Source organism: Tupaia chinensis, unplaced genomic scaffold (genome assembly GCF_000334495.1).
Source record: "Tupaia chinensis unplaced genomic scaffold, TupChi_1.0 Scaffold142134_1, whole genome shotgun sequence".
In the NCBI taxonomy this organism is placed as follows: domain Eukaryota; kingdom Metazoa; phylum Chordata; class Mammalia; order Scandentia; family Tupaiidae; genus Tupaia; species Tupaia belangeri.
This window is the reverse complement of record NW_006201985.1, coordinates 838,064-862,706: the sequence shown is the minus strand read 5'-3', so window position 1 is coordinate 862,706 and position 24,643 is coordinate 838,064. Positions and strand designations below refer to the sequence as shown.

General features: G+C 43.3%; 1 protein-coding gene across 9 annotated transcripts in view; it reads right to left on the bottom strand.

Annotated features, from left to right (window-relative positions):
• Positions 1-24,643, bottom strand: part of PPFIBP2 (PPFIB scaffold protein 2) — a 159,065-nt gene that overhangs the window by 39,359 nt on the left and 95,063 nt on the right. For 8 of the 9 annotated variants that reach the window (XM_027766291.1, XM_027766290.1, XM_027766292.1 and 5 more), the window contains 2 exons: positions 17,092-17,223; positions 2,956-3,048 (listed from right to left, as the gene is read on the bottom strand). In XM_027766291.1, coding sequence (XP_027622092.1) covers positions 2,956-3,048; positions 17,092-17,223 — 225 coding nt within the window. Of the gene's footprint in view, positions 1-2,955; positions 3,049-17,091; positions 17,224-21,061; positions 21,321-24,643 lie in introns of those variants that run through there. The other variant, XM_006163422.3, reaches the window with a different exon arrangement.

Sequence of the window (24,643 nt, the reverse complement as noted above, 5' to 3'; positions counted from 1 at the left end):
GTTTGACAGCTGCCATGGCTATGCGGCTAGTGCTGTGGGGCAAGAGGGCCCAGACACACATGCACTGGGAGTTCGGCTGGGATAGGTATTCCAAGTCCAGTAAGTGCCACGTCTCGCTAAACCCAGAGACCACGTCCTGCTGCCACTGCTCTGGAAGATAAATCACCCTCAGGGACCAGGAAGCCTTAAGCAGAAATTTGAAGAACTTCCAAAGACAGTACAAGTTTTTACTGCAAGGAATCAGGACGATATAGGAAAGAGAGCACCAGGTCTGAACCTCACCTTGACCAGTCTGAGCCTCTGTTTTCTTAATAGTCCAGGGTGGTTGGAAAAGTCATAACATATATTTTCTATGTTTTTCTATGCAAAATGACTTTTCTGACAACCCAATTTAATGAGAATAATCACATATACCTCATGGGTTAATTTATGTATTAAATGAAATGATGTGTACAAAGGGCCTGGTGCATTCTGGCACACAGGTACTCCACACGCGGTGGTTATTAAGTAACCCATACCATCTCAAAGTCTACATGTCAAGGCAAAGAGCTTAGGCCATTTAAAGTTATTTGGTTTTATAGCAGAGGGATGGTATGTACTTCAAAGGTTTCATCAAGACGTAACTTGCTTCAAGGGTGCACTGTGTTGGAAGGTTCTGAGCTACTGGACAGAAGCAATGCTCCTAGAACTGGTGACCATGAAGCAACACACCACAGAGCTACACTCAGATGAAAACAGACCAGGGGACAGAAGGATCTGATTGCCTAGGGTTGGAAAGGCTAACTGTAAGAAAATTTTTTAAATGTTAAAAATAAATAAATAAATAAAAGGCTTCATTCAGGTATAAAAATGCAAAAAAAAAAAAAAAAAATCTTGTGAAAGTTACCTAATCTCTCTGTGCCTTAATTTCATCATCTGTAAAATGGTTATGTAAGTTATTTACAAGACTGCATTAGAATATTATGTAGATATTAACATCATATTCAGAGTTTTCTCTAATAACATGGGAAACCACAACATTTTAAATGAAAAGAAAAAAGCATGATATAAAATTATACAGAAATCATCACCGCCAGGAACTGAGAAACTAAAAGAGAAACAGAAGAAACACTGAGAGAGCTAGAAAGAGAAAATGCCAGGGCCAGCAGGTGACAGAATGGTTAAGGCACTGGACTCCCACATGGCTGAACATAGTTAGAGGCCCAGTCCTGGTGGCTTGAAACCCACTCCAGGCACATTGGCCTAAGTGCCCAGAATCCCAAGAGGAGAATGAATGACAAGGGACTGTAGTGTAGCTCTCCCCCCACCCACACCCAGGGAGTGATTTCTCACTTTCTCTCTGTCTCTTTCTCTGTGTGTATGTCTCCAGTGAGTGTAGGGAGGGAGGGAGGAAGGAAGGAAGGAAATAAATGCCTGGGTAGAAATATCACCAATGCCAGCTCTTGAGTGGCATGAGCACTGTTTATCCTTTCATTTTTTATGGTTTAAAAATTCTCTATAGTGAGTGTTATTGTTTCTGTAATCATTAATGATTAACTTGCAGAAAAAGTACAACTATAAACTGAAAGTTAGAAAAACTCTAATAAGAAATAAAGTAGCCCTCCCCCATTTGCAGTTCTGCTCTCCACAGTTTTAGCTACTAGCCATCAACCAAGGTCTGAAAACAGGTAAGTATAGCACAATAAGATAGAGAGACCCAGAGGCTAAGCCACATAACTAATTATAGTATGGCTACAACTGTTCTACTTTATTATTGTTGTTAATCTCTCGCTGTGCTAATTTATCCATTAAACTTCATCATAGGCATGTATATAAAAGAAAAAAAACATAACATCCATGGGGATCAGTACTATCCATGGTTTCAGGCATCCTCTGTGAATCTGGAATGATTCCTGTATTTAAAAGTAAAAACACTCGGGGCCAGCAGGTGGCATGATGGATAAGGTGCTGAATTCCCACATGGCTGATCACAGTTCAAGTGCCAGACCTAGCAGCTTTCAAATCACGTTGGGCGTGTGTGCATGTGTGCCCAGAATTCTGGGAGGAGAACAGAGGAGAATGGTTTACAGCATGATTATCTCTCCGGGGGTGATTTTTCATTTTCCCTCCCTCTTTCTCCTGCAAGCACAGGTCCCTGATGGCAAAGTAATGAAATAAATAAGCAATCACATTCCTGCTCTAGGGCTGTTAGCACTTCCTTCCTTCCCCAACCAGCCCAGAAAGACATCAAACTGTACTTTAATGTGAAATTTTCTAATGTTTTAATGACAACTAGCTCAAGGTTTAAAAATACGATGTGCAGACCAAAAAATAAATAAGTAAATAAATAAATTCATGGTCTAAATTCAGCCCATTTGTTTTAACCTCCGCACTTCAACTAGTATAGAAAAGGAAAGAAGAAACAGAGGAGGGAGGAGAACAATTTATTCCCCCAAATAATGTATTCTCTTGGTGTCCTTTAAATAGAAAACTCTCCAGTTTAACAGAGACAAGACATGATTGAAAAAACTAGTTGAAAGTTTCTATCAATTTTAGGAATATATTCCCCACTGAAAACAAAGCATTTTTTTGAAATATGCTTTTCTAAAAAGCTGATTATTAACAGGACTACCAAATTAAAATGATGCTCCTAGCCTAACACTGACATTTATCTGCTTTTGGACTCCACTCGCTCGCTCACGGCCCTTCTCGGCCATGCTTCAGCTGGGTGCTATTGGGTGCAGTGAGAGGAAGGGGGTTTGAATATCAACCTGCAGCATCTTAGACTCCCGCAGGCCTTCCCCATGGGGAGCTTAGCTGGATCAAGTCTGTCTGCTGCACAGTCTGGGTAGTGCTGTGTTCACACAGTAGAGTTGATTTCCATTTCTCGAACTTAGGTTCCAGAAAGCCCCGATTTGAACACAGAGCCTGCCCATAGGGCCTCGGTGTTCTTTCTGTATCAGACTCAGTTCTTACCTTGGTGGCCTTCAGCTTCCACTCATATTGATTCCGTTCATTTTCCAATTCTTCCACTTTGATTTTGAGGTGCCGGAGCTCCTGCAGTAACTCCTAGAGGGACAAGCAAGAAAGACCAAGTTCTAGTGATTAAAAGATGTGCTCTGCATCTACAAGCCTGGTTAAGTTCATGCATCAAGAAGCCAGGGGCAGCAGCAACCTTGCCAAGCTCCACACTGCAGTTTTCATCTTTAAGTCTCCTCGTTTCAGGAAAAGCTGTGTGGCCATTTAAAACCAAGGCCAGGGGGCTCCAGATATAAGAAAGGAAGGAAACTTTCCTCTTATTGTGAGAATCTGTTCTCTGCCTTTACTCTGACCTCTGTGTCTTCGGAGGGGTATGCTTAGATCATGCCCGTATGTGCAGGGAGCCAGGGAGGTAAGGCTTAGGAGAAAGGGACAGAGGTCCTGAGAGCAGGCAGCTCCCTGCCCTGTGATGCAGACAAGCGAGCAGGATAACTGGGAGCATCTCTCTGTCCAGGGAGTGAAGGAACCCAGGGAGGAGGCGGGTGATCCTGGAGGGCTTCAGGAAGTGAAGAGGAAATGATAGCCAGCAGAAAGAAAACAAAACTCTTAAAGAACAAATGCTTGGAACCAGCAGTTAGCACAATGGCTATGTCACTGGACTCCCATGTAGTCGACTGTGGTTCGAGTCCCGGACCCAGTGGCTTAAACTCACACTGGGCGCACGTGCGTGCGTGCGTGCCCAAGATCCCGAGAGGAGAATGGAGAAGGGATTGCAGCGTGGCCATCCCCCCTGGAAGGTGATTTCTCGCTTTTTGTCTCTCTGTCTCTCTCTGTCTTTCTGGTAAGCACACGCGCCCTATAGCAAAAACCTCTCCCCTCCCCCCCAAAAAAGAACAAAAGTTAAATGCCAAATGTGGACGCCACTGCGGGTGTTCAGAGGAGAAGGGTGGTTTGCAGAAAGGAGGGAGAGGGAAGGTATCCAGGGTGGGAGGAGTCAAGAGAGGAGAGGAGAAGAGAAGACACCTGAGTGGCTTGTGTAGATAATGGATACAGACAGAGAGCAGGAGATGAGGTTGGGATTGGGAAGGTAAGGTGAGGCCCTACAGTAAAGGCTTTTAAATGAGAATATAAGGAGTTCTGATGCCATTCCTTGGACAACAGGGAGCTGCTAAAAGTTGTAGCATAGGGAAGAGATAATAAACAACAGAGTTCATGTAGCTAGCTGGTGGTGGAACTTGACTTCAAGCCCATATCTTCTGACTCCAGGGTCCTGTCCGTTTTTTTAATGTATAGCAAAGCAGGAAGTTTACTGAAGGAGCAGGGAGGAAAAGCAGAGCTGCAAGTGGGGAAGGGAGGGGTCCCAAAAAATGAGTTGCTAAAGAGAACTGGGGCAAGGGGTTTTTATCTGGGTCAGAGGGGACTTGTTCAGGCTTGTTCTAGGTGGAGCTCATGCATGCATTCCCCTCCTGGTGGGGAGGGGCACAGGCTAATTCTCCTAATTTTGGAGAGGGTACAAAGGTCAGGAGAGCTTTTGTCTAGAGGCTTTGGGTCATAAAACCTTGCTTTTAAAACTACCTTTGCAATGGGACATTGTCCTCTAAGTCAATACTAAGCCAAGACTAAGAAATTAAATCTTCCAAGACAGCAGTAAGCACTGTTGTTTGAACCAAGATACTCTTAACAGACAATTGACCCTACTAACTACTTTCTATAAGAACTGGCATGCAGTTATTATTTATGTATGTATACATATTATTTCTATAGGCTTTCTGACCCCCAAACTCACACAACAAGCTTCTCCACACAGAAGTTACAGAGCATCTCAGGACTGTCATACCCCAAGTGGAGCTCTTAATTCCCCCTTCAGTCACCTCTGCCTCACTGCATAGCATATCTGCCCAAGTTACTGCCTGTGCCAGAAACCTGGGATCCACCCTAGGCATTTCCTTCTCCCCTCTCCTCTGTATACGTCATTCTTCCCCAAGCCTTACTGATTGTCCTTCCAAGAAAGTCTCATTTCTCTCCAACTCTACCATCACTACTCTGATCTAGCTACTAGGGTTGGTAGCCTGGATTGTTTCTTCCTTGACTTTCTTCCCTTGTCACTTGGTGCTTCTCAAATCCATTGACTTCCACGGCATCCCAGAAGAACAATGTGATTAAAACACTAACATGAGCAGAGCATGCCCCTGCTGCTCAAAGTTGATAAACTCCAACTTGTGACCAACACAACCTGTGGTGACCCAGCTCTCTTGCCACTCTTCCTCCCCAGTTATGCTGCAGCCATAATGGGTAGCTTCTAGTTCCTCTTCCCAATTTATACCTACCATTCCCTCTGTCTGAACTGTCTGCCAGGCTCACTCCTGCCTATCCTTCAGACCTTCCTGGACAAAGCTAACCCAACCTCCACACTACACATCAGATCCCTCTGCTAGACTTTCTGTTGCACCCTATGTACCTCCCACAGGATTTGAAACTATGCACCTGGACTATGGCTAATAGCTAGTTCTACCCTATACTGTAAATGCCATGAGGCATTTGCTAATGTCTGATCATCCAGCAGTGCCTCACGTCTAGCAGGAAGCCTGCCTCCTTTGTTGGCAAATGAACACACACAACTTGAGTCACGATTTAACAGCTCTGGAGCAGTTGGTATTCTGAGATAATCCACCTCGAAGGGACATTGCTTACATCTGAATTTTTTAGAGCACTTTATTAAGATTGCCTTTATTGAGGTCGCTCAATAAAGCAGATAGCTTAGCAGTTATGTTGCTGGACTCCCACATGGTTGACCACAGTTCAAGTCCCAGAACCAGTGGCTTGAAACTCACGCCAGGTGTGTGTGTATGCATCCCCAAGATCTAGGGAGGAGAAGGGATTGTGGTGTGGCCATCCCCCCCTGGGGAGCGATTTCTCACTTTCCCTCTCTGACTCATCTCTCCCTGGTGAGTGCATGTACCCTAAGGCAACAACCTCTAAAAACAAAAATGTGCCTTTATTAAGGTAGCTGAGGTGACCATTTGCTGATGCCAATTTTTAAAAATGTCTTCCAAGCTACAATTCTTTCATCCATGATCTGTATATCATTGGACTTTATGACCTTGGTCACCTGTTTTGACTTGCAGCAGATTTAGAACCATTTTCTAAAAACATTGTTGATCCTACCTGGGAGACTTCAAGACTTGAAATTGGGGGTTCTTCTGTTGAGGCTGGTGTCCTACCCAGGCTATTCAGTTTGTCCCAAGACAATGGCAGGCCTGCTAATGGCAGAATCAGAAGTGGATACGTTCCTACTGCCTGAGGGGCTCCACCAAGAGGACACAGAGATCACACTTTCCAGGTTCTTGTCATCTCTCTGACATAGCTTCCTCTTTGATGCTATATCTTGTGTACCAGTCACAAATATTGGTATAAATGTTGTATTCCTGGGGCCAGATACAGCAGTAAAACACAATCCTCTGCAAGGCAATCTCACCTGGGAAGGTTAATGGTTTGGGTATGGAAACCTTCCTGAGCATGCTGGGCACATGATCACCCAGAATCCAGGAATGGCTGGATGGGGGAGGTGGATTCGTGGCATTAAGACCCTGTTGGGCATGCTATCTCTCTATTTCACTTAAGGAAGAAATAAACTTTTAAAAATATTAATCTTCCTTTAGAAGTCTATTTGGAGTAACCTACTCAACATGGGGCATGCTCTAACATCTTCTCGGGGCTCCCCTAATCCAAGTCTACATTTACATCTTGCCTTCCATGTTCTCCTCTTATGCTTTAACGAAGAGGGAAATCTTCCCCACCTAAACCCTCCCCCAAAGCCTGAGTCTAGGGTTTTCAACAGGCTCTGTAATGGAGTCTCGATCACCCTAACTTCCTACCTTCTGCAGTGCTAGCGGCCACTGCTCAGTCTTCCCTTTGGGCTCCCAGGTCCTATTAAGTAAGCCTTGGAGGCACACCCTCTGGGTGCATCTGCCACCCCTGAGCCTCAGCAAAGTCACAGAGGTAAACTTGTGAGACCAGATACATCCCAGAGGGTATGAAGTCACTTTAACATGCTTATGTGGGGGAATTTTTCCTGGGACTTTAGGAGATGACTTAATTGTCCACAGCAAACAGAAATTTGTGTTCTATTTTTTTCACTGGGTATAAACCTCGAAATAGGGGGTTGTTGAAAAAGTCATGACACATTTTCACATAGAAAAACAGGAAAAATATGTCATGACTTTTCCAACAACCCAATGTAACCTTGAAAGGAATCTTTCATGGTGCTATTTTTCTTCCTTATTGGAAAAAAAATAAAATGATCACATGGAAAATAAAACTTCATTTAATCTCCCAGTGCAGGAGGAGAAATCAGTATCTGAGTCACATACCAGGGGAGCAGAATCTTTTTGCACAACTCCCCATCACTCAGAACATCTGGCACTCCTCGCTCTCAGCCCTAAGGGTGATGAGCACTGCTGCCCGCCCAAGGATTGGCCTTACCTGCTCGGACCCTGCTCAGCGAGGGTCACGGAGCTCACCTCACATCCTATGAGTCCAAGCTCTGCCCAGAGGTAACAAGAAATCCATGCTAAGCCACCGCACTCTGTCCGGTTAGGAGAAACCCCACCCCTCCACCACTGAATTGCCCCACACACGCATGCTCTGATATACTTAAGTGTGGTTCCTACAGGTGACCCCTCCCAACGGGCACAGTCCTGGCTGCAGGGCTGGGGCTCTGCCACATCGTCACCAGCCGCCACCTCCTCAGGGTGGTCCCTACTGAGTAACAGGCGCTCTTGAATCTGCCTGTGGATGTCCAGCTGCAGCCTACACATCTGCTCCTGCAGCTCACTGATCACATTCAGAACCGACTGTAGGAAGGAAAGAGAGGAGAGAAAAGTGCTCGAGGTCAGTCAACTATCAGGCATCGAACTCCTGAAGAGATCAGCATGGGAGGAAGGAAGTGGCCAGAAGCTGAGCAGCAGGTGGCAGCCAGCAGTCATCGTCCACCCCGTCCGCTTTCTCCACTGGAATTGTAAAACATGGCTTTTTCCTGAGGCCTCCCCATCCATGGGCCTGTCCTGCAGTTTGAACAACCTTCCAGTAGCTCCCCAGGCCACCCTTGGATGGTGACACCTGTGGCACAGAGCCCAGAAGAAATCCTCCATCCAAGTCAAAGGAACAGCAGAGGTGGGTGCACAGAAGGGACAACACAAGGACACATGACAACTCCTCCACTCAAGTATGTCAACAGCTTGCACTGACACAAACAGCACACACCACACTCACACGTGATAACACGCCCCCGCCCTATACTCACTCAGGCACCAATATGCCTATTTTAGCATTCATCTTATACTCCTCCATCTCGTCCACAAGACTGTCCCAAGTGCTGTTTTTGCAACGCCTCACAGGAGTGTGGATCTACCTGGTCTACTGCTCTGTGACATGTTCCCAGCCAAACCAGTGAGCTCAGTCTGGTGTGACTCATTACCAGCGGATCCCTACTTGGTTTCATAGTTGCTCACAGACTGTCACTAGATTTACACCAGAATCAATAGACTAGATTTTATAGAACCCATCTTAATCTTTTGTTTTCCATTTGAAAATCAAGAAGAGAACAGTTCATTTCCAGTTTTCTAGCAACTTACTTGATTTTCCTACTTCCTTAAAATTGACTTATTGTAAACAGTTTAGAGTCTGCTGTCCTAAATTTTTTGAACCTGTTGGAGGCATCAAGAGAATCAAGTCCATTAATCAAGAGAATCAAGACCATTCTGTCTTTCATCTTCCTATTAATGACATAATTTTAGGGGCTAGCAGGTGTAGTGGTAGTTAAGGGGTTGGACTCCTACATGACCAACTGCAGTTTCAGTCCTGGACCTGCCACTTTGCTTTCTCATTTTCCTTCTCTCTCTCTCTCTCTCTCTCTCTCTCTCTTGTGTGTGTGTGTGTGTGTGTGTGTACATGTCTGGTGAGCACACACATCCTATAGCCAATTTTAAAAAATAATAATAAATAAAACTAAATAACTTTTAAGAGATATTTTTGCTATAGGGCACATATGCTCCCCAGAGAGACGGAGAGACAGGAAGTGAGAAATCACCCACCAGAGGGGATGGCCATGCCATAGTTCATTCTCCTCCATTCTCCTCTTGGGATCTTGGGCCTGCGCGCACACACACTGGCGTGAGTTTTAAGCCACCAGGTCTGGGACTCGAATCACAGTCAACTACGTGGGACTCCAGCGATATAACCATTATACCATCTGCTGGTCCCAATAAATATATTTTTAATTTTTTTTAAAAAAGGCCTTCTGTTGTCCTCAGCACTATCCTTTCGTTTAGAGTTTGTTCTTGATACTGGTCATACAGTGCACTTTTATTTTTCCTTAGTATATGCCCGTTCTATATTTTTAACAAGTGTATTTGAAAACTAGTTTCTCTCAAGGGACCTCTATGCTCTTTTTATTGGTATTACTTGTGAGACAGTGCAGTAAGAATTATATTATTTTTAGTAGTTCAGCATTCTTGAGTCTTCTCTCTAGAGATTCCCAACCTTTTTAATTCCCAAGGTATCAAAGTTATGATTTATCAAATTCTACAGCACATAGCTGTCAATGTCTAGTTTTCCCTCACTTTATGAGCTTTCTAAAAACGACAACTTTATCTCAAGGTACCTATTATTTTTACTTCATAAATCAGTGTCTTCTTTTGTTTCAATATTAGACCTAGAATGGCAGTCTTCCCACTTTTCTTTTCTATCCTCTGCATAGAACCTAAGTGAGAAAAACAAGCAAATGAACTTCAGCAGCGGATTTACAGGCACTATCCAAAAAGTTCTGCTCCTCTCTCTCCATTACTGCCTCTGTGTCTATCAACCGATCTGGGCGTCAGAATCAGGAATGCATCTGTTTTCCTCCCTCTGGTCAGTGCGTCTATGTGGTGCACCCTAACCCTTCCGGGCCGCTCTCCCTTAACTGTCCCTAGCCATGTGTTGTTTTTGTATAGTATGTGTCTATTCTTAGGCTTGGCATTTCAACTTAGCTTTATAATTCCTTATCTCCAGGACTAGCCCAAGTCCTCCCTTAACAGATCTGTTTTTCTCCCATGGGGCAGACCTCTTCCTAGCTCTGTTCCACTCTTGGGTTTCTACTTCATGAAGTCCAGGTGACATTTATGAGGCTATAATTGCTGTTCTGTGTTGTAATTTCAGCTCACATTATTAATCCTGCTTTGTCAACCATCAAGGTTGTTTTTTATGGTTCTTTTCTAGGTGAAATTACTGGGTACCTCCCATAATCATTGTTTTTTCCATACCGTTCTACTTGTTGAACTTGTTCACAATTTTACTTTGATTTTCTGTCTCTCTTCCTTCATGCTCAGTTTAATACTGTTCTGGCACTATAACATATTACATTGCTGGTGAGAACATAACCTCTATACCTAGAGCAAAATTTCAAGTGTATATATCTCTTGACCCTCAATTCCACTTCAATATCCTCACACATGTACAAAATTATTTACTGCAGCATAATCTGTAGTAGCAAAAACTTGGAAACAGGGCAGGTGGTAGCACAACAGGAGAGGAAATCGATCCACATAGAAAAGGACTTGGGTACATTCTAGAACCTCCCTGAGCATGATCCAGGCTGGCTAGTACTAGGGGTGAATCGTGGTGTGAAGATCCTGCTAGGGTGCCTCTCTCTCTGTCTTTGTCTCTCTGTCTCTCATAAAGAAATAAGCAAACTGGGCAGGCAGGTGGTGTGGTGCATAAGGGCACAGAACCCCCACATAGCCAACCACAGTTCAAGTCCTGGACCTGGTGAATTGCTTTCTCACTTTCCCTCTCTCTCTCTCTCTTTCTCTCTCTCTCTCACTATGTCCCTCTCTGGTCAAATATAAATATAAATAAATAAAGTTAAATAAAATATTTTTTTTTAAAAAAAGGAAGATGCAAACTTAAAGAATTAAAACCACACACACACACACACACACACACACACACGAACTTGGAAAGAACCTAAACCACTGAGAAAGGACTACTTAAACCAGGGGATGGGCCAGCAAATAGCATGGTAGTGAAGGCACTGGACTCCCACATGGCTCAAGTACCAGACCTGGTGGTTTGAAAATCACTCTGGGCGCATGTGCATGCATGCCCAAAATCCAGGAGGAGAATAAAGGAGAAGGATTGCAGCATGGCTATCCCCTGGGGGGATGTCTCACTTCCCTGCTCACTCTCTCTGGCAGGTGCACCTGTCCTATGGCAAAAACCTAAAATAAATACATAAATAAATTTGGGGCTACTCAAACAGTGGAATAATACACAGACATGAATTAGGAGTTTAAAAAAATATACTTGGTATGAAAAGAATTCCAAGACTGCTAAATTTTAAAAAGAAAGGTCCCAAAGAGTGTACATTTACACAAAAACGAGGGAAAGAATGTATATGTATGTGTATATATACATCTACATGAATTTGTTATCCATGCATTAGATAACCCTGGAAATACACAAAACGGAGTATAGTATTGGCAACTATTGACTGGAAACCAGCTATAGGAGACCTTTAGCTAAATACCTTTTTGAACTCTGGATTTTTGAATTGTGGCATATATTTCGTATACTAATGAAAATTAGTAAATTTATGGTGTGGTGGTCCAGGTAGGTGGATACCATATGGCTGACTGCTTGGTTTAAGTCCCAGACTCAGCAACACCGGGTGCCTGTGTGTCCAAAAGATGTGACTATCTCCCAAGGGGGTGCATCTTCATATATTCTCTCTCTTTTCCTCTTTCTCTCTCTGGTGAGCATGTGCACCCTTAGACAAAAATCTAAAATGAAAAAATTTCTACTAGGCTAGTTCATTGGTACGAAAACATAATTTTCCCAGCCTTTGCTCTATACTCCAAGTCTACCCTTCTGGTTGTTCTAGCCGGGAAATCAGAATCTCTCTCTCACAAGGTTGAAACTACAGGAGGAAAGAAGGAATAACAGCATCACCCCTGTGCTGTAAGATATTTCATTTTTCTCCCCAGGAATCCTAAAGATTCCTTCTTGGGACCAACAGTTAGCATAATGGCTATGTCGCTGAACTCCCATGTAGTCAACTGCGGTTCAAGTCCCGGACCCGGTGGCTTAAACTCATGGCGGGCGCGTGTGCGTGCGTGTCCAAGATCCCGAGAGGAGAATGGAGGAGAAGGGATTGCAGCGTGACCATCCCCCCTGGGGAGTGATTTCTCACTTTCTGTCTCTGTCTCTCTCTGTCTTTCTGGCAAGTGCACGCGCCCTATAGCAAAGACCTCTCCAAAAAAAAAAAGATTCCTTCTAATGCTCTTCATGCTCATGTATTGGTTGTTGGAAAAGCCACACTGCATTTTTGCATGTCATGACTTGTCATGACTTTTTTTTGCATGTCAAACATGTCATGACTTTCCAGAAAACCTAATATATCCCTAATCAAATGAGCAGACTCCACTCCCTAGCACATCCTGAGTTCCTGCTGCCCTCTTAACAGGCTGCTCTGATAACAAAATGGTTCCTATACAGGATCCAGCTACAGGTCCCCTGCACCCCAGTCTGCAGGAAAGCCAGACTCTCTTCTCTGAGGGAGTCCTTTTGAGAAACAGACCTTTGAAATGCCTTTGATCTGATAGGATACTCAAAGGTGTTCCTTCTCTTGGTCTCTATCAGTTTCCACCCTCCTCATTCTGGTATTTGCATTCCATGTCAATTACTCTTTTGCAATCCCACGTTTCAGGACTGATTCAATCTTGGATCCCCTGAAATGACCCAGCAAAAAGCTGACAAGGTAAAGCTAAAATAAATCCCAGTGGGCCAGCCAAGTGGAGTGTTGGTTAAGGCAGCTGGATTCCACATGGCTCACTGCAAGTTTCTTTTTTTCTTTTTTTGTAGAGAGGCGTTTGCTCTAGGGTATGTGCACTCGCCACTGAGACAGAGAGAAACAGAGAGACAGAGAGCAAGAAATCACTCCCCAGAGGGATGGCCATGCTGTAATCCCTTCTCCTCTGTTCTCCTCTTTGGGTTTTGGGCATGCACATACACATGCCCGGTGTGAGTTTTAAGATGCCAGGTCCGGTACTTGAACTGTGGTTGACTATGTGGGTGTCCAGCAATGTAACCATTACTCCATCTGCTGATCCCCCAACTGCAAGTTTTTAGCCCTGTGCCAAGTGGCTTTGAAAATACACCAGGTGCATGTGCATGTGTGTCCCAAATCCCAAGAGAAGGACAGAGAAGGGACTGTAGCATGATCATCCCCCCTGGGAAGTGCTTTCTCTCTTTTTTCCTCTCTGTCTCTGGTCAGTGCGCACAACCTATAGCAATGCCCACTCCCCAAGTAAGTAAATGAATGAATGAATGAATGAATGAAGCCCAATATTTGCTTGTATCTCTATTGGGCTGCTAGTGACTGACTCCTAAGCAGGGCTGGCCATCAAAAATTTTGGAGCCCCAAGTCCTTAGGTCTTACAGGTTGACCACCAGTAATTTCCATAACTTACCACAGGCAGCAGGACACTGGCTTAAGGTGTGGTCAGAACTAGAGCAGAGGAACAGCCTGCAATGTTGTTAACAGCATCTTTGTTGTTGAAATATAAAATGGAATTTGAGGATAAAGCCTGAGCTACACTATGGAAGTTTATTTCAGATTTAGCTACCTCAGAGGAAAAAAGAAAAGGGCCTGCGTTTTCCAAACCACAAGCAATCAGCCCTTAGGCTAAGTACATTCACTGGAAAGAACAGCAGCAGTAGGCTTAGGAAGCAGCACTCCCTTCACCCTGCAATTACAACCCCGGTGACCTTAGCCAGCAACATATCTCACTTGAAATGAACAGCTCCACACATAGAAAAACAGCACAGTTTAAGCAGGACTCCCTGGTTTTAAGCTCCTGGTGCTTCGGATGGTTACAAATAGTAGAAGTTCTGGGTATACCAGCAAAGATTATGTTCAATTATAAGAATGAGGAATTTGTTTCAGGTCATGTGGCTGCTCACTGATTATCATAAGTTTGAACAGCCTGCAAAACTGCTACACGTGGAAACCTAATATTTATACTAGCAACTAGGGAAGGTTGTTATCTGTGAGGACTGAGGCCAGGAACTCAAGTATGTAAAGCCTGATGGAAAACAAAAATGAAAAATTCAGATTTAAAAACAACCTTTCATGAAGGACAGCAGACAGTAAAATGACTGTCTTCATGACAGTTGTCCCAAGAATAGGAGCTCTCCTTCCTTCCCCACTGTCCTGTAAGGGACTGAGTCGTCCCAGCCTGGTACTAACTCTACGTTCTTCCACAGATGGACTGACTTGCCCTCACACTCACACATCCCCCCATGCGTGGGCACATTGTCCCTAGAACAACTGGTGCAGAACCAGGCACGAAGCCCAACTGGCCCACTGAGATACAATCCTGGGGCCTTGGAGGTGGGGAACTCTTTGACAAAAAGAATCTCTTTTTCTACAGGGTTTGCCAGGTGGGCAAGATATCTAGAGCTACTGATGGCCATGTCTGCCACCATCTGAGGAGAACCCTCCTGAGAATAAGACTAAAATAAAACCAAGTGACACCATAAAATGGATTTTTAGTGACACCACGAGACTACCTGCACTAGTTAATCACATCTAACTTTTTATTTTATTTTAAAACCAAGTGACACTGTAAAATAGATTTTTCGTGACACCACGACACTACCTGCACTAGTTAATCACATCTGACTTTTTATTTTATTTTTATTTTTGTATTTTTCTTGAGAGATTTTTGCTATAGGGTGCATGCGCTCACCAGAGAAGACGGAGAGAGGCAGAGAGACAGAAAGTGAGAAATCACCTTTCAGGGGAGATGGCCTCTCTGCATTCCTGTCTCCTCCATTCTCCTCTTGGGATCTTGGACATGCATGTACACATGCCTGGTGTGAGTTTTAAGCCACCGGGTCTGAGACTCAAATGGCAGTCAACTACATGGGAGTCCAGTGACATAGCCATTATGCCATCTGCTGGTTCTCACATTAAACTTTCTAAATCCCAGATATTTCAACTTGTGTGACTCCATAACTTGCTCCCTTTTTTTCTTAGGTGATTTTGAGTTGAGTCTCTGCCACTTTAAGTCTTCTTATAGAGTTTATTTAATTCTCTGCCCGAAGCCCTAATGTATACATCCACTTAAAAATCACAACTTTTTTTTTTTTTTACCAGAAAGATGTTTATGTAGTATTTTAAAATGAAGGACATATGATTACATGATTTCATTCAAAAATGTATATATATGTGGGTATATAAATGCAAAAAGCAATATAGCTATCTTTTTTTTTCTTTCATGAGAGTGAGAGAGAAGCACTCTCAACAGGATTTCATGCCATGTTCCCCTCACCAGCCCCTCTAGCCACAATCAAAGACATATGTGCCCCATGTATACAGATGCATACACATGATCGTCCACAGATAATTTTCCATTTCTGTGTCTATAAATGTTTTGCTTATTTTTTTTTATTCCTGCCCTCCTGACCCCCAAAAATCACACATCTTGAAGCACTGGTAAATTAACTCTAAGGGAAAATTCAATTACTTCTGTCTGGATATTTAAGAAATGGAGTTCATTCAACTAACACTTGACAGAGATCAGTCTGTGTGGCCTTCGTAGTATGTAAATAATATGTCTAAGCCTACATGTCCATTTCCAGAATGTACACAACATCAATAAATGATCAATAAAAGTTAGCTATCACTATGACCAGCATTCTGCTAAGAAGAACTGTATGTATTGTCACTGGAAAGTCATGATGTGTTTTTCTGTGCAAAAATGCATCATGAGTTTTTTGATAGCCCAATACATTATTTCATTCACGCCTCAGAACAACCAAGGAAATGGCACTACTATCTCCATCTTACAGAAGAAGAAATAGAAGTTTGGGAGGTTAAATTACTTGTCCAAGGTCACAAAGCCACTGAACAGCTGAGTGTGAATTAAAGCCTGGATCTCTGATTCAGTCACTGCACTCTGAATCACTGGGAGCTACTGGAGATACCCTCTTGTGGCAACTATACTTCTTACTAATGAACATGGTCTCAAAAGCAATACAAGGAATATGTCCACATATTAGAAGTGCCCCAATCACTGATGTTTACCCAGCAAACACAGAGCAACCACACGTTATCAGTGCATAGTAATATTGGCACTTATCAGAAAGGAATGCTATCCATCTTTAGATTTTGGAGATGTCTAAATGGAGGTATGAAGGAAGATAAACCAAATACCTATGAAATTCCAGGCACTGCAATAGGTATTTAACTTTCATAATTTTTAGTAGAACTTTACTGTCATTTAACAGCCACCCATTTTACAGATAAACTAGTGTTTCTAAACTTATCTTCTTTCATATCTCACATTATCAGGCATGAAGTTAGGAGCTTACAAGTAGAGACATGTAAGGATGGTTATCGAAGACTAAAACAGGAGGCCTCTCTTAAATGAAGGAGCTCAGAGCCTAAAATTCTCTAAACATTGATTCAAAGAGGGGTCTGGCAAGCTCCAGTCAATGGCATATGTGGCCTGAAAAAAAAAAAACAACAACAACAACAACAAAAAAAAAAAAAACAAGAAAACCTTCACTAAGTGAAGGCCTGTGTGTGGGCTCATCCGCATGACCCATCCAGAGAAAAGAAACACATAATCTAAGGATTCCATCTGGGTCAGTACTATACATGCCAAAAAATGTCTCCAGACTCCCTGGATAGGGTGACAGTACCTGTTGAGAAGATGACTTCATCCCAGTCCATTACCATTACTTTGGCTCTCACGGAAGACATGTTGTGTCCCTCCACATTTTGTCTAATCCTTCCCCATTACTGCTTGCCTTTCCATCCTTGTCAGCAACTTGGGGAAAGATAAAGCCTTAGAGCCAAAACTAGGTGGTTTGGGCATTGCTGTAATTTGCAGCCACTGCAAAACCTGATAACTTGGTATTAAAAGATCACTGTGTCTCTAGTGCATTGATATTTTTGGCACCCAGTGGCTGTTAGGCATGGGGTTGACCAGATGGCCTGAGTCCATGTTAGGATAATCTTCCCTGATTAGAGCTTAAGATGTATAGGTCTCCCTCCAGTGTTCACTGTACCATGGCCACACTCACCTCTGCTTTTCTCTGCTTTTCCTCCTGCTCTCTCTGCTCCTTCTCCATGCCAACCAATTTGAGTTTCAGCTCAGATACTTCAGTCATCAGATCGAGCTTCTGGGTCTCAAGAGACGTACGACTTAGCAACTCCTGAAAGAAAAACATATCTCAAAGTTATAAACCACCATAGCAACAAGGATAGCTCTAGCTCATAAATAACACATAAGTTATATTTTAGACAATACATAGTTGAGACAATTGCATGTGGGCCACCAGTTTATCAGGGATGGGCCTGGGCTGATATCAGGTCACTAGGGAATAATGCCACCCTTCCCGTAACTGTTTGGAAGACAAGGTGAACTATGTTTCTCATAGAAACCAATATTAATAATTCCATGTAGAAAAAAATGAATGGACATGGTCAAAGAACCAAACTTTCCCATCTCTATTTTTTAAAGCGAAACAGCAGGTCCTCTCTACCAAAACAAACAAACCTAGATTAACAATATACATTTTTAAACCAAATTTCTAAATCATCTATGGCACTCAACAGATTCTCAACCCAGTCTTCCATAAATCTCTGTGTAAGACCCAGTACAACGAATCTACTTGAGAGTTGGAGCATACAGTAGATGTTCACTGAGAACTTACAGAATAATTATATAGGAATCATATTATGTGAGTTGGATCTTTCATGGGCTGTACCAACACTTAAAATTTGACCGCAGTGGGATATAAACAAGAGGACTGTTCTTTCCTAATTGTGGGGATATACCAGGGAGTTATTGGTCCAGTGGTAGACTACAGCCAGATACCTCAGGTCCTTGACAACAAAACACACTTAATAAGCATTAACAAGGTTAAAAAGAAATGTGACAGGCAAGACACTGATTAGGACTACTAGGAATTACAAACAACCTCAGAAATCAGGAGCACTTCCCAAAGTCCAGGCAACTTATTTTTCCATTGGTAAACGGCGACATTCAACGGAATGCAAAATCCTGGCACGTGGCAGACACCGGCTACACAGTTCCTCACAAGGAGAATCTACACAGCAACCAGGAGAACAACAGTCTAAAGGAGCGGATGGAGAAGACACCATATCCTGCCAGGTTTGAACACTATGTATCACCTTGGGCAACCCATTTCTAATACAAAAACAGCCATCTCAACATCCTAATTCAACAACTCTGTTTTTAAAGATTCAAAACTGTCCTCAGTTCATGAATCAAGTCACACAAGGCAGAGACCTTTGACTTGGAATGTAGATTTCCTAGGCCAAGGGCCCCCAGGGAAAGCAAGGTAACAGACTATCTATCTGCTCAGCTGAGGGGATGACTATCAAGAAGTCCAATAGCTCAGCACAATGAGCTCCCTGAGCACTGGCCAAAGAGCCTGGTTCTTCCTAGGCCAGGCTTGAGGCTGGCTTACAGAGTGGAGGTGACAGAGGAAGCAACACTGCAGTGCCAGAACTGTGGGTTATTTGGCCATGGTCAGACAGCTGAGTGTGACCAGTTTAACAGGGAGGACATAGATTTTCTGAGTGCTTCCTTTGTGCCAGACACCACTGGGTACTCTGACATACACCCTCTTAATAAACCTCCCAGTGATTTGGCAGTGGTTATTATCATCTCAATTTTACAGATGAGGAAACAGTCCTAGAGAGGGTAAGTACATCTTTTGGCCAGCCAAGGACACATGCTAAGCAGCAGTTTTCAAATCAAGGTCTGTTTGACTCCAGAACTCATTTCTTTCCACTGGATCACATTGTTTCTCTGGAAGATGTCTAAGAACTTTAAGCAATATAAAAAGATACATTCTGAAAAGAGGTTATCAACAAATATTCACTGAGCCCAGGAAATGTCTACTCAAATAGATAAACTCTCATTCTACACATTCTACCTGCCTGGGTCTAGGCCTCAGGCTGTGTAGCCATAATGGGCCTTAAGCAATTCCTCTCTGAGTGTAGAATCCATAGAACGGTGGGTTCCTTGGGTCCTGAGTACCTGAATATCTGAGGATGTACTCCTTCCTCTACCACCTACTCTCTCCCAAACCCTTGCCCCTTTCTTTATCTTCCTCTCTCTCCATCAACTCATTCTCTGTTTGTCGATCCTCTTATTATCTGCCTTGCTCTAAAAATGATTTAAGGCAGTTTGCAAAATATATATTTCAAGTTTAAAAATATATCATAAAAATTAAAGCCGCTGGACCAGCTGGTGGCATGGTGGTTAGGTGGCTGAACTCCACACAGCTGACTATATAGTTCAGACCCAGTGGCTTAAAAACGCACAGGGTGCATGTACGTGCATGCCCAAAGTCCGAGAAGAGAATGGAGGAGAAGGAACTGCGGCATGACCATTCCCTTTAGGGGTTGCTTTCGCTCTCACTTTCTCGCTCTCTCTCTCCAACAAGTATATGTACCCTATAGCAAACTTTAAAAAAGAAAAAAACTTAAAGTAGGTAGGAAAAAAAAGTTGAAGCCAGAATTATAGCAGATGGAAATCTTAGACCATGAAAGTCTATAAATGGATAGAGATGAACTATAATATATATTTTTAAATGATACTTCCAGCTGCCAATCCAAAGGGGAAAAGGAACCATTACACAAATCTAGGTCCATGAAGTAGTAACAATTACTTTAGAGTAATGAGATCGGAGGAAAAAATTCCTCCATAAAACATCATATACTTATTCAACAACTATGTATCTACATACCTACTACATGTCAATGCCTAGGAGTGGCAGTTAAAAACATAGCCTCTGGGCCAGCCCCTGGTGTGGTGGTTAAGGGGCTTGCATCTCAATGGCTCACTTCATGGTTTAAGTTCCTGATCCCAGCAGCTTGAGAAATATGCTGGGAATGTGTGCATGCATGCCCAAAATCTCGACAAGATGGAGAAATGGAGGAGAAGGAATTGCAGCTTGACTATTCCCCATGGCAGGTGATTTCCTGCTTTTCCCCTCTCCCTGACAAATGCAAACACACTCTGGCAAATTAAAACACATACATGCATGGATGAATGCACGCATGTGCACACACACACACACACACACACACAGCCTCTGTTGAGTACTTGAGTATCTTAAGATTCTAAGATAATACTCATGTAGTTTTGTCTACTGATAAGCATTCAAGATACTACTTTGGTGGGATTTAAAAAATCCTCAGAATGTTTCTTGAAAGCTAACAGTCTATCTCCTTCCACTACTGCCAAATCCCTCTAGTTGTTTTAACTACTAAGCTGTAGTTGGTCATACCAATGTTCCAGCTGATGAGGGTAATATTTTCACTGGCTCTAACAGCTCTTCCAATTGGTCATGCCAGTGTTCTAATTGGTCACACTAACATTCCAACTGGACATTCCAACTGGACACACTAAAGTCTTAATTAGGAACCAGAGGTTGATTAATTTCATATAGTTCAGTAATAAAACTTACTTCCCCTCTCCTGCAATATATCTATTAGTATGTGTTTCTAACTTTCATGATCACATGATCCCCTTGTCCTTGTCATTAATAGTCACTGTTCTATTAACAATACCTGAACTAAAAAATAAAAAATAAAATCAGCCTTCCACAAGCTCATCCTCATCCAAGTATGTTTTCCCATCCCTAGATCCAGCAAAATTCCTTGCCTCTATGATGTACTGTAATCTCTACAGTACATGTCTTCACTGCAATTAACTACCATACATCCTCAATTACTCCTACTTCCAACATAAACTGAATCTTAGCTTTTGCAATAGGTCACTTTCTTCCCAATTATCTCCAGAGGTGACCAACTCAACTTACAGAACACCTTTCTCCCTAGTTCAGCTCTGCCTCCCAGATCACTATTTGTCCTGCTAACCATCCAAATCTACTTCTCCTTCTAAGGCAGCACCATTCAGTTATAGCACATTCTCCCCAAAAGTCCAGCATCGAGACAGTCTCCCATTTTTTTTTTTGTGACTTTTGTCTTTTGAGCCATAGTTTTTTAACCTACTTTAGGCACGTTCCGTCTCCTGAGTAGCTTCAACATCCTTGTGAATGACTCTTCCATTCAGTATTCACTCTGCCTTCATGTTCTTTGACCTCAGCTCCAAGGGGCTCTCCTACTATGTTTCAGTTTCTCGGCAGCCTGACCACAGCATGGCCCTCATCTTTACCCAGAAAGCGTTTGCTCTGCTTCTGAAATCTTCAGTTCCAAAATTTTCTCCACTTGTCACAATCTTCTGACCTTTCGACTGTCTCACTGGCTCACTCAACCCTTCTTCTGTGGCCATTAGTTACTAAATAACTCCCAGTTTTCCTGGTGTATCAACTGCCTTTAACCAGAACTGGCTCCTTTTCTACCCTGTGTTTTGAGGTTAGTCATTCCTGTTGTACTCAAATCTAATACAGAAAATCCTTTATCCAGCTCATCCCAACCCCCAGACCTGACATGCATTTGTTTACCAGAGCCTTATCCATGCCAAACCTCACAGTTTTTAGAGTATGTTTTCACTCTCCATGGACTGAGAATTGCTAGTGAAAGTCACTTAATGAAACCAATTGGTTTCCATACACAATTACACTAATTACAGTTTATTTCCAATGCTGCCTGACAAAAGTTGTATTTATCTCTGGCTGATTCATTCAGGAATTGTTCCAAATCCTCCCTATTCTTCTACAGCCCTCAACCTTACCCTGCCCCTTCTCCTCCTCAAATTATCTCTCCTTGTTTTTCCTGAAAACATCAAAATCATCATTCAATAAAACATTCTGCCTCAGAGTCTCCCAGAATCATCTCTTATTCAGACCTCATAAATTCCTTTCTTGGAGAAATGAGTCTGTAGCTCCTTTCCAAATCGAATCGGCCACAAGTGCACATTGCTATCTTCCCAATTAGGTCTTTCGCCTTCAGGAACTAACTGTTCACTGACTCAGTAAGCTTCCCGGTCACACATTAAAAAAATAGACATCAAGGATACAATAATTTCAGAATTTATTCTGGAATTACCTCATCCAGCTGACCATCCATTTCTTTGTCTCCAGACTCTTCTTCACACAGCCTCACACACTTGATGGACCATCAGGATATCTTCCTGTTTGACCAGTAGCCTTTGGATTTGTTCCAAGGCCTGGTCCTATTTCGCTCTCTGGAACTCAGAATGACTAGGACTCAGAATGACCCCCAACCACATGGTCTAGACTCTCCCTTACCTCTGTCCTGCCTTGGAGGAAGCTCCTACCAGGTTCTGTGTTACTTTAGGGCAAGACCATCAATCATCCATCTGACAGGCATCTAATCTCTCCCTCACCATCAGCTCTCATTCTTCAGGCAATGAACATGATCACATTTCTGACGTTCTAAAGAAATTTCCCCTATGACCTTGCTTTCCTCTCAAGCACCACCATCAACTTCCCTTCCCTCTCCCTGGCCAAATGCATGTTGTGTGTGTATGTGTGTGCATGCGTGCGTGCGTGCGTGCGTGTGTATGTGTGTGTGTGTGTGTAAGTTCTCTCTATGTCCCTTCCCTTTCCCCCTTCATAGCCAAGCTCTTGAAACAATCCTTTACCCCTGCCTACCTCATCTTCCCGGCTCTCTTCAGCAAGATGTCTGGCTGCCAACAACCTGACTTCCACTTTCACAAAGTAGGGAGCAGAAACAGTTTTGATTCTAGGACCAATGTCCAAACGTTCAGATGTAATATTTAGCCTTGAATTGCCCTGTAACTATTCAGTGTAAGCTACTCTTTGCCACCCCATCTTTCCTGCTTCAGGTTTCCCTGGTCTTTCCATCTCTCCTTTCCTGTCTGCTTTTATTCAATCTACCCTTTAAGGACAACAAGCTTGGTTCCTTCATTCTTATCCCCAAGACCAGAATCAGCGATGGATCCAATTTTCCTTTTGGAGCACCAAGATCATTGTCAGTCAAAGCCTGCCCTGCTGGAGGCATCCTGCCCTTTGTGTCTCCATCCTGCTGGGACTCTAATGGAGTCCTGCAGCTTCCCTAATGTGGAGGGAGGGGGAAGGGCAGGCAGCAGGCTGAGGATAAGGGGCACATGCCTTCTGCTTCCAATGTTTAATGGTTGCCTGTATCAGTGAGAGGGCAGAGATGAGGAGGGAAGTAGTATGGAGGAGGGGATTTGTTTGCTTTATTGTGAAAGACCATGAAACTGAGCAATGAAGCCTTATGGGGAAAAGCAATGGACAAAATGATCACTCGGCCCTTTCACTTCACCAGACCACTAACCTCTTCCAGAAGGACAATACATCTCCTTTCTCAGAGATGAAAGAAAGATTACCTCTCAGAGCAATCTGTCATTTCCTTTTCTCTGAAGCTCAAGTTCTGAGTGGAGCTGATAAAAACAGCGTGTCTTTCAACTTATTCTATCCTTAAGGGTCACATCTTGAAGCAATTACCTCCATCTTTAAGTGTGGAATACGACCCAGGGAGTTACCGACCAATGACTAAGGACTGCAGCCAGACTGGCAATCTGAAACCAGAGTGAAAGAGTGGGCCATGGAAAGGCATGAAAGGAAAACACATCCCTTGCCCTTTGAAGTAAAGGGCCCAGGCCTTGCTGGGAAGCTGCTTTTATGAATATCGCTATGCAGAGCAGAGGTGCTTATAGTCAACACGGGTTGATCCCAGACTCAGTCCCTGCCAACTAACTCTCTGAGCCTCTAACTTATCTGTAAAAAAATGGGTTCAAGTATCTACTCCACCATTGTCTGGAGATCCAACATCAAATGAGAAAACCCTGAAGAAACTCTTAATAGTTATTTATTTCTGTCTCATAAATTTCGCAAAGGGAGCTACGTATTTGGAAAGTTTCTGTTTCTGTCAATCATGTGTCAGTTTCTCCCCTCTGCAGACGGAGTTGTGCTCCAGCGAATCATCATAGCTCTGTTTAATATGCTCTTCAAGATGGAACACACCTCCCCAGAGGTTCTCCCGGGAAATTTAACAGCCAGGTAGGTACCAGGCCTGTGTCTTGGGCCCACCCTGCTCATAACCCTGACTTACACTGGCAGTTTGTGTGACAGTTCACTTTTAACAAAGCTGGAATAACCTTGCTATAACTCTAAAAGGTAAGAAGTAGGCCGTATGGAGTCCATATTGCCTTCCTTATTCTCTCCAAGTAAGAAAACAGTCACTGGCTTTCCTGGATCAATAGTGAGAGGTCAATCTACAGAAGCTCGTGTCCACTGGCTCCTAACCCCCTACATGTCGGTCTCCACACCTCCTCTAACAGTCAGCCAAAACAACAAAGCTGCCTAAACCCTGAAGCTCTGGGTCAAAATAGAGGCTGCTGTGGTCTAAGGTATCTCCAAAGCAGGGTTGTGTCCTCACAAGGAAGTTTGCAATCATCCTTCCTCCCCCTGTGCTCCCATCCCTTGTCTTGCTTTGACACTGAATACCGTTTCTGTTCTTAACATTGATTACAACTGTGAATTGTCAGTCTCTAGAAAATGCTCCCTTCGACTGCCAGCTCAGTGTAACCTCTTATCCACTGACTAGCATTGACTTCTTTCCTGAGATCATCATCCCCTGGAGAAGGGTCACTGATCAGCAGCAGAGGGCTTTACTATGCAGGAA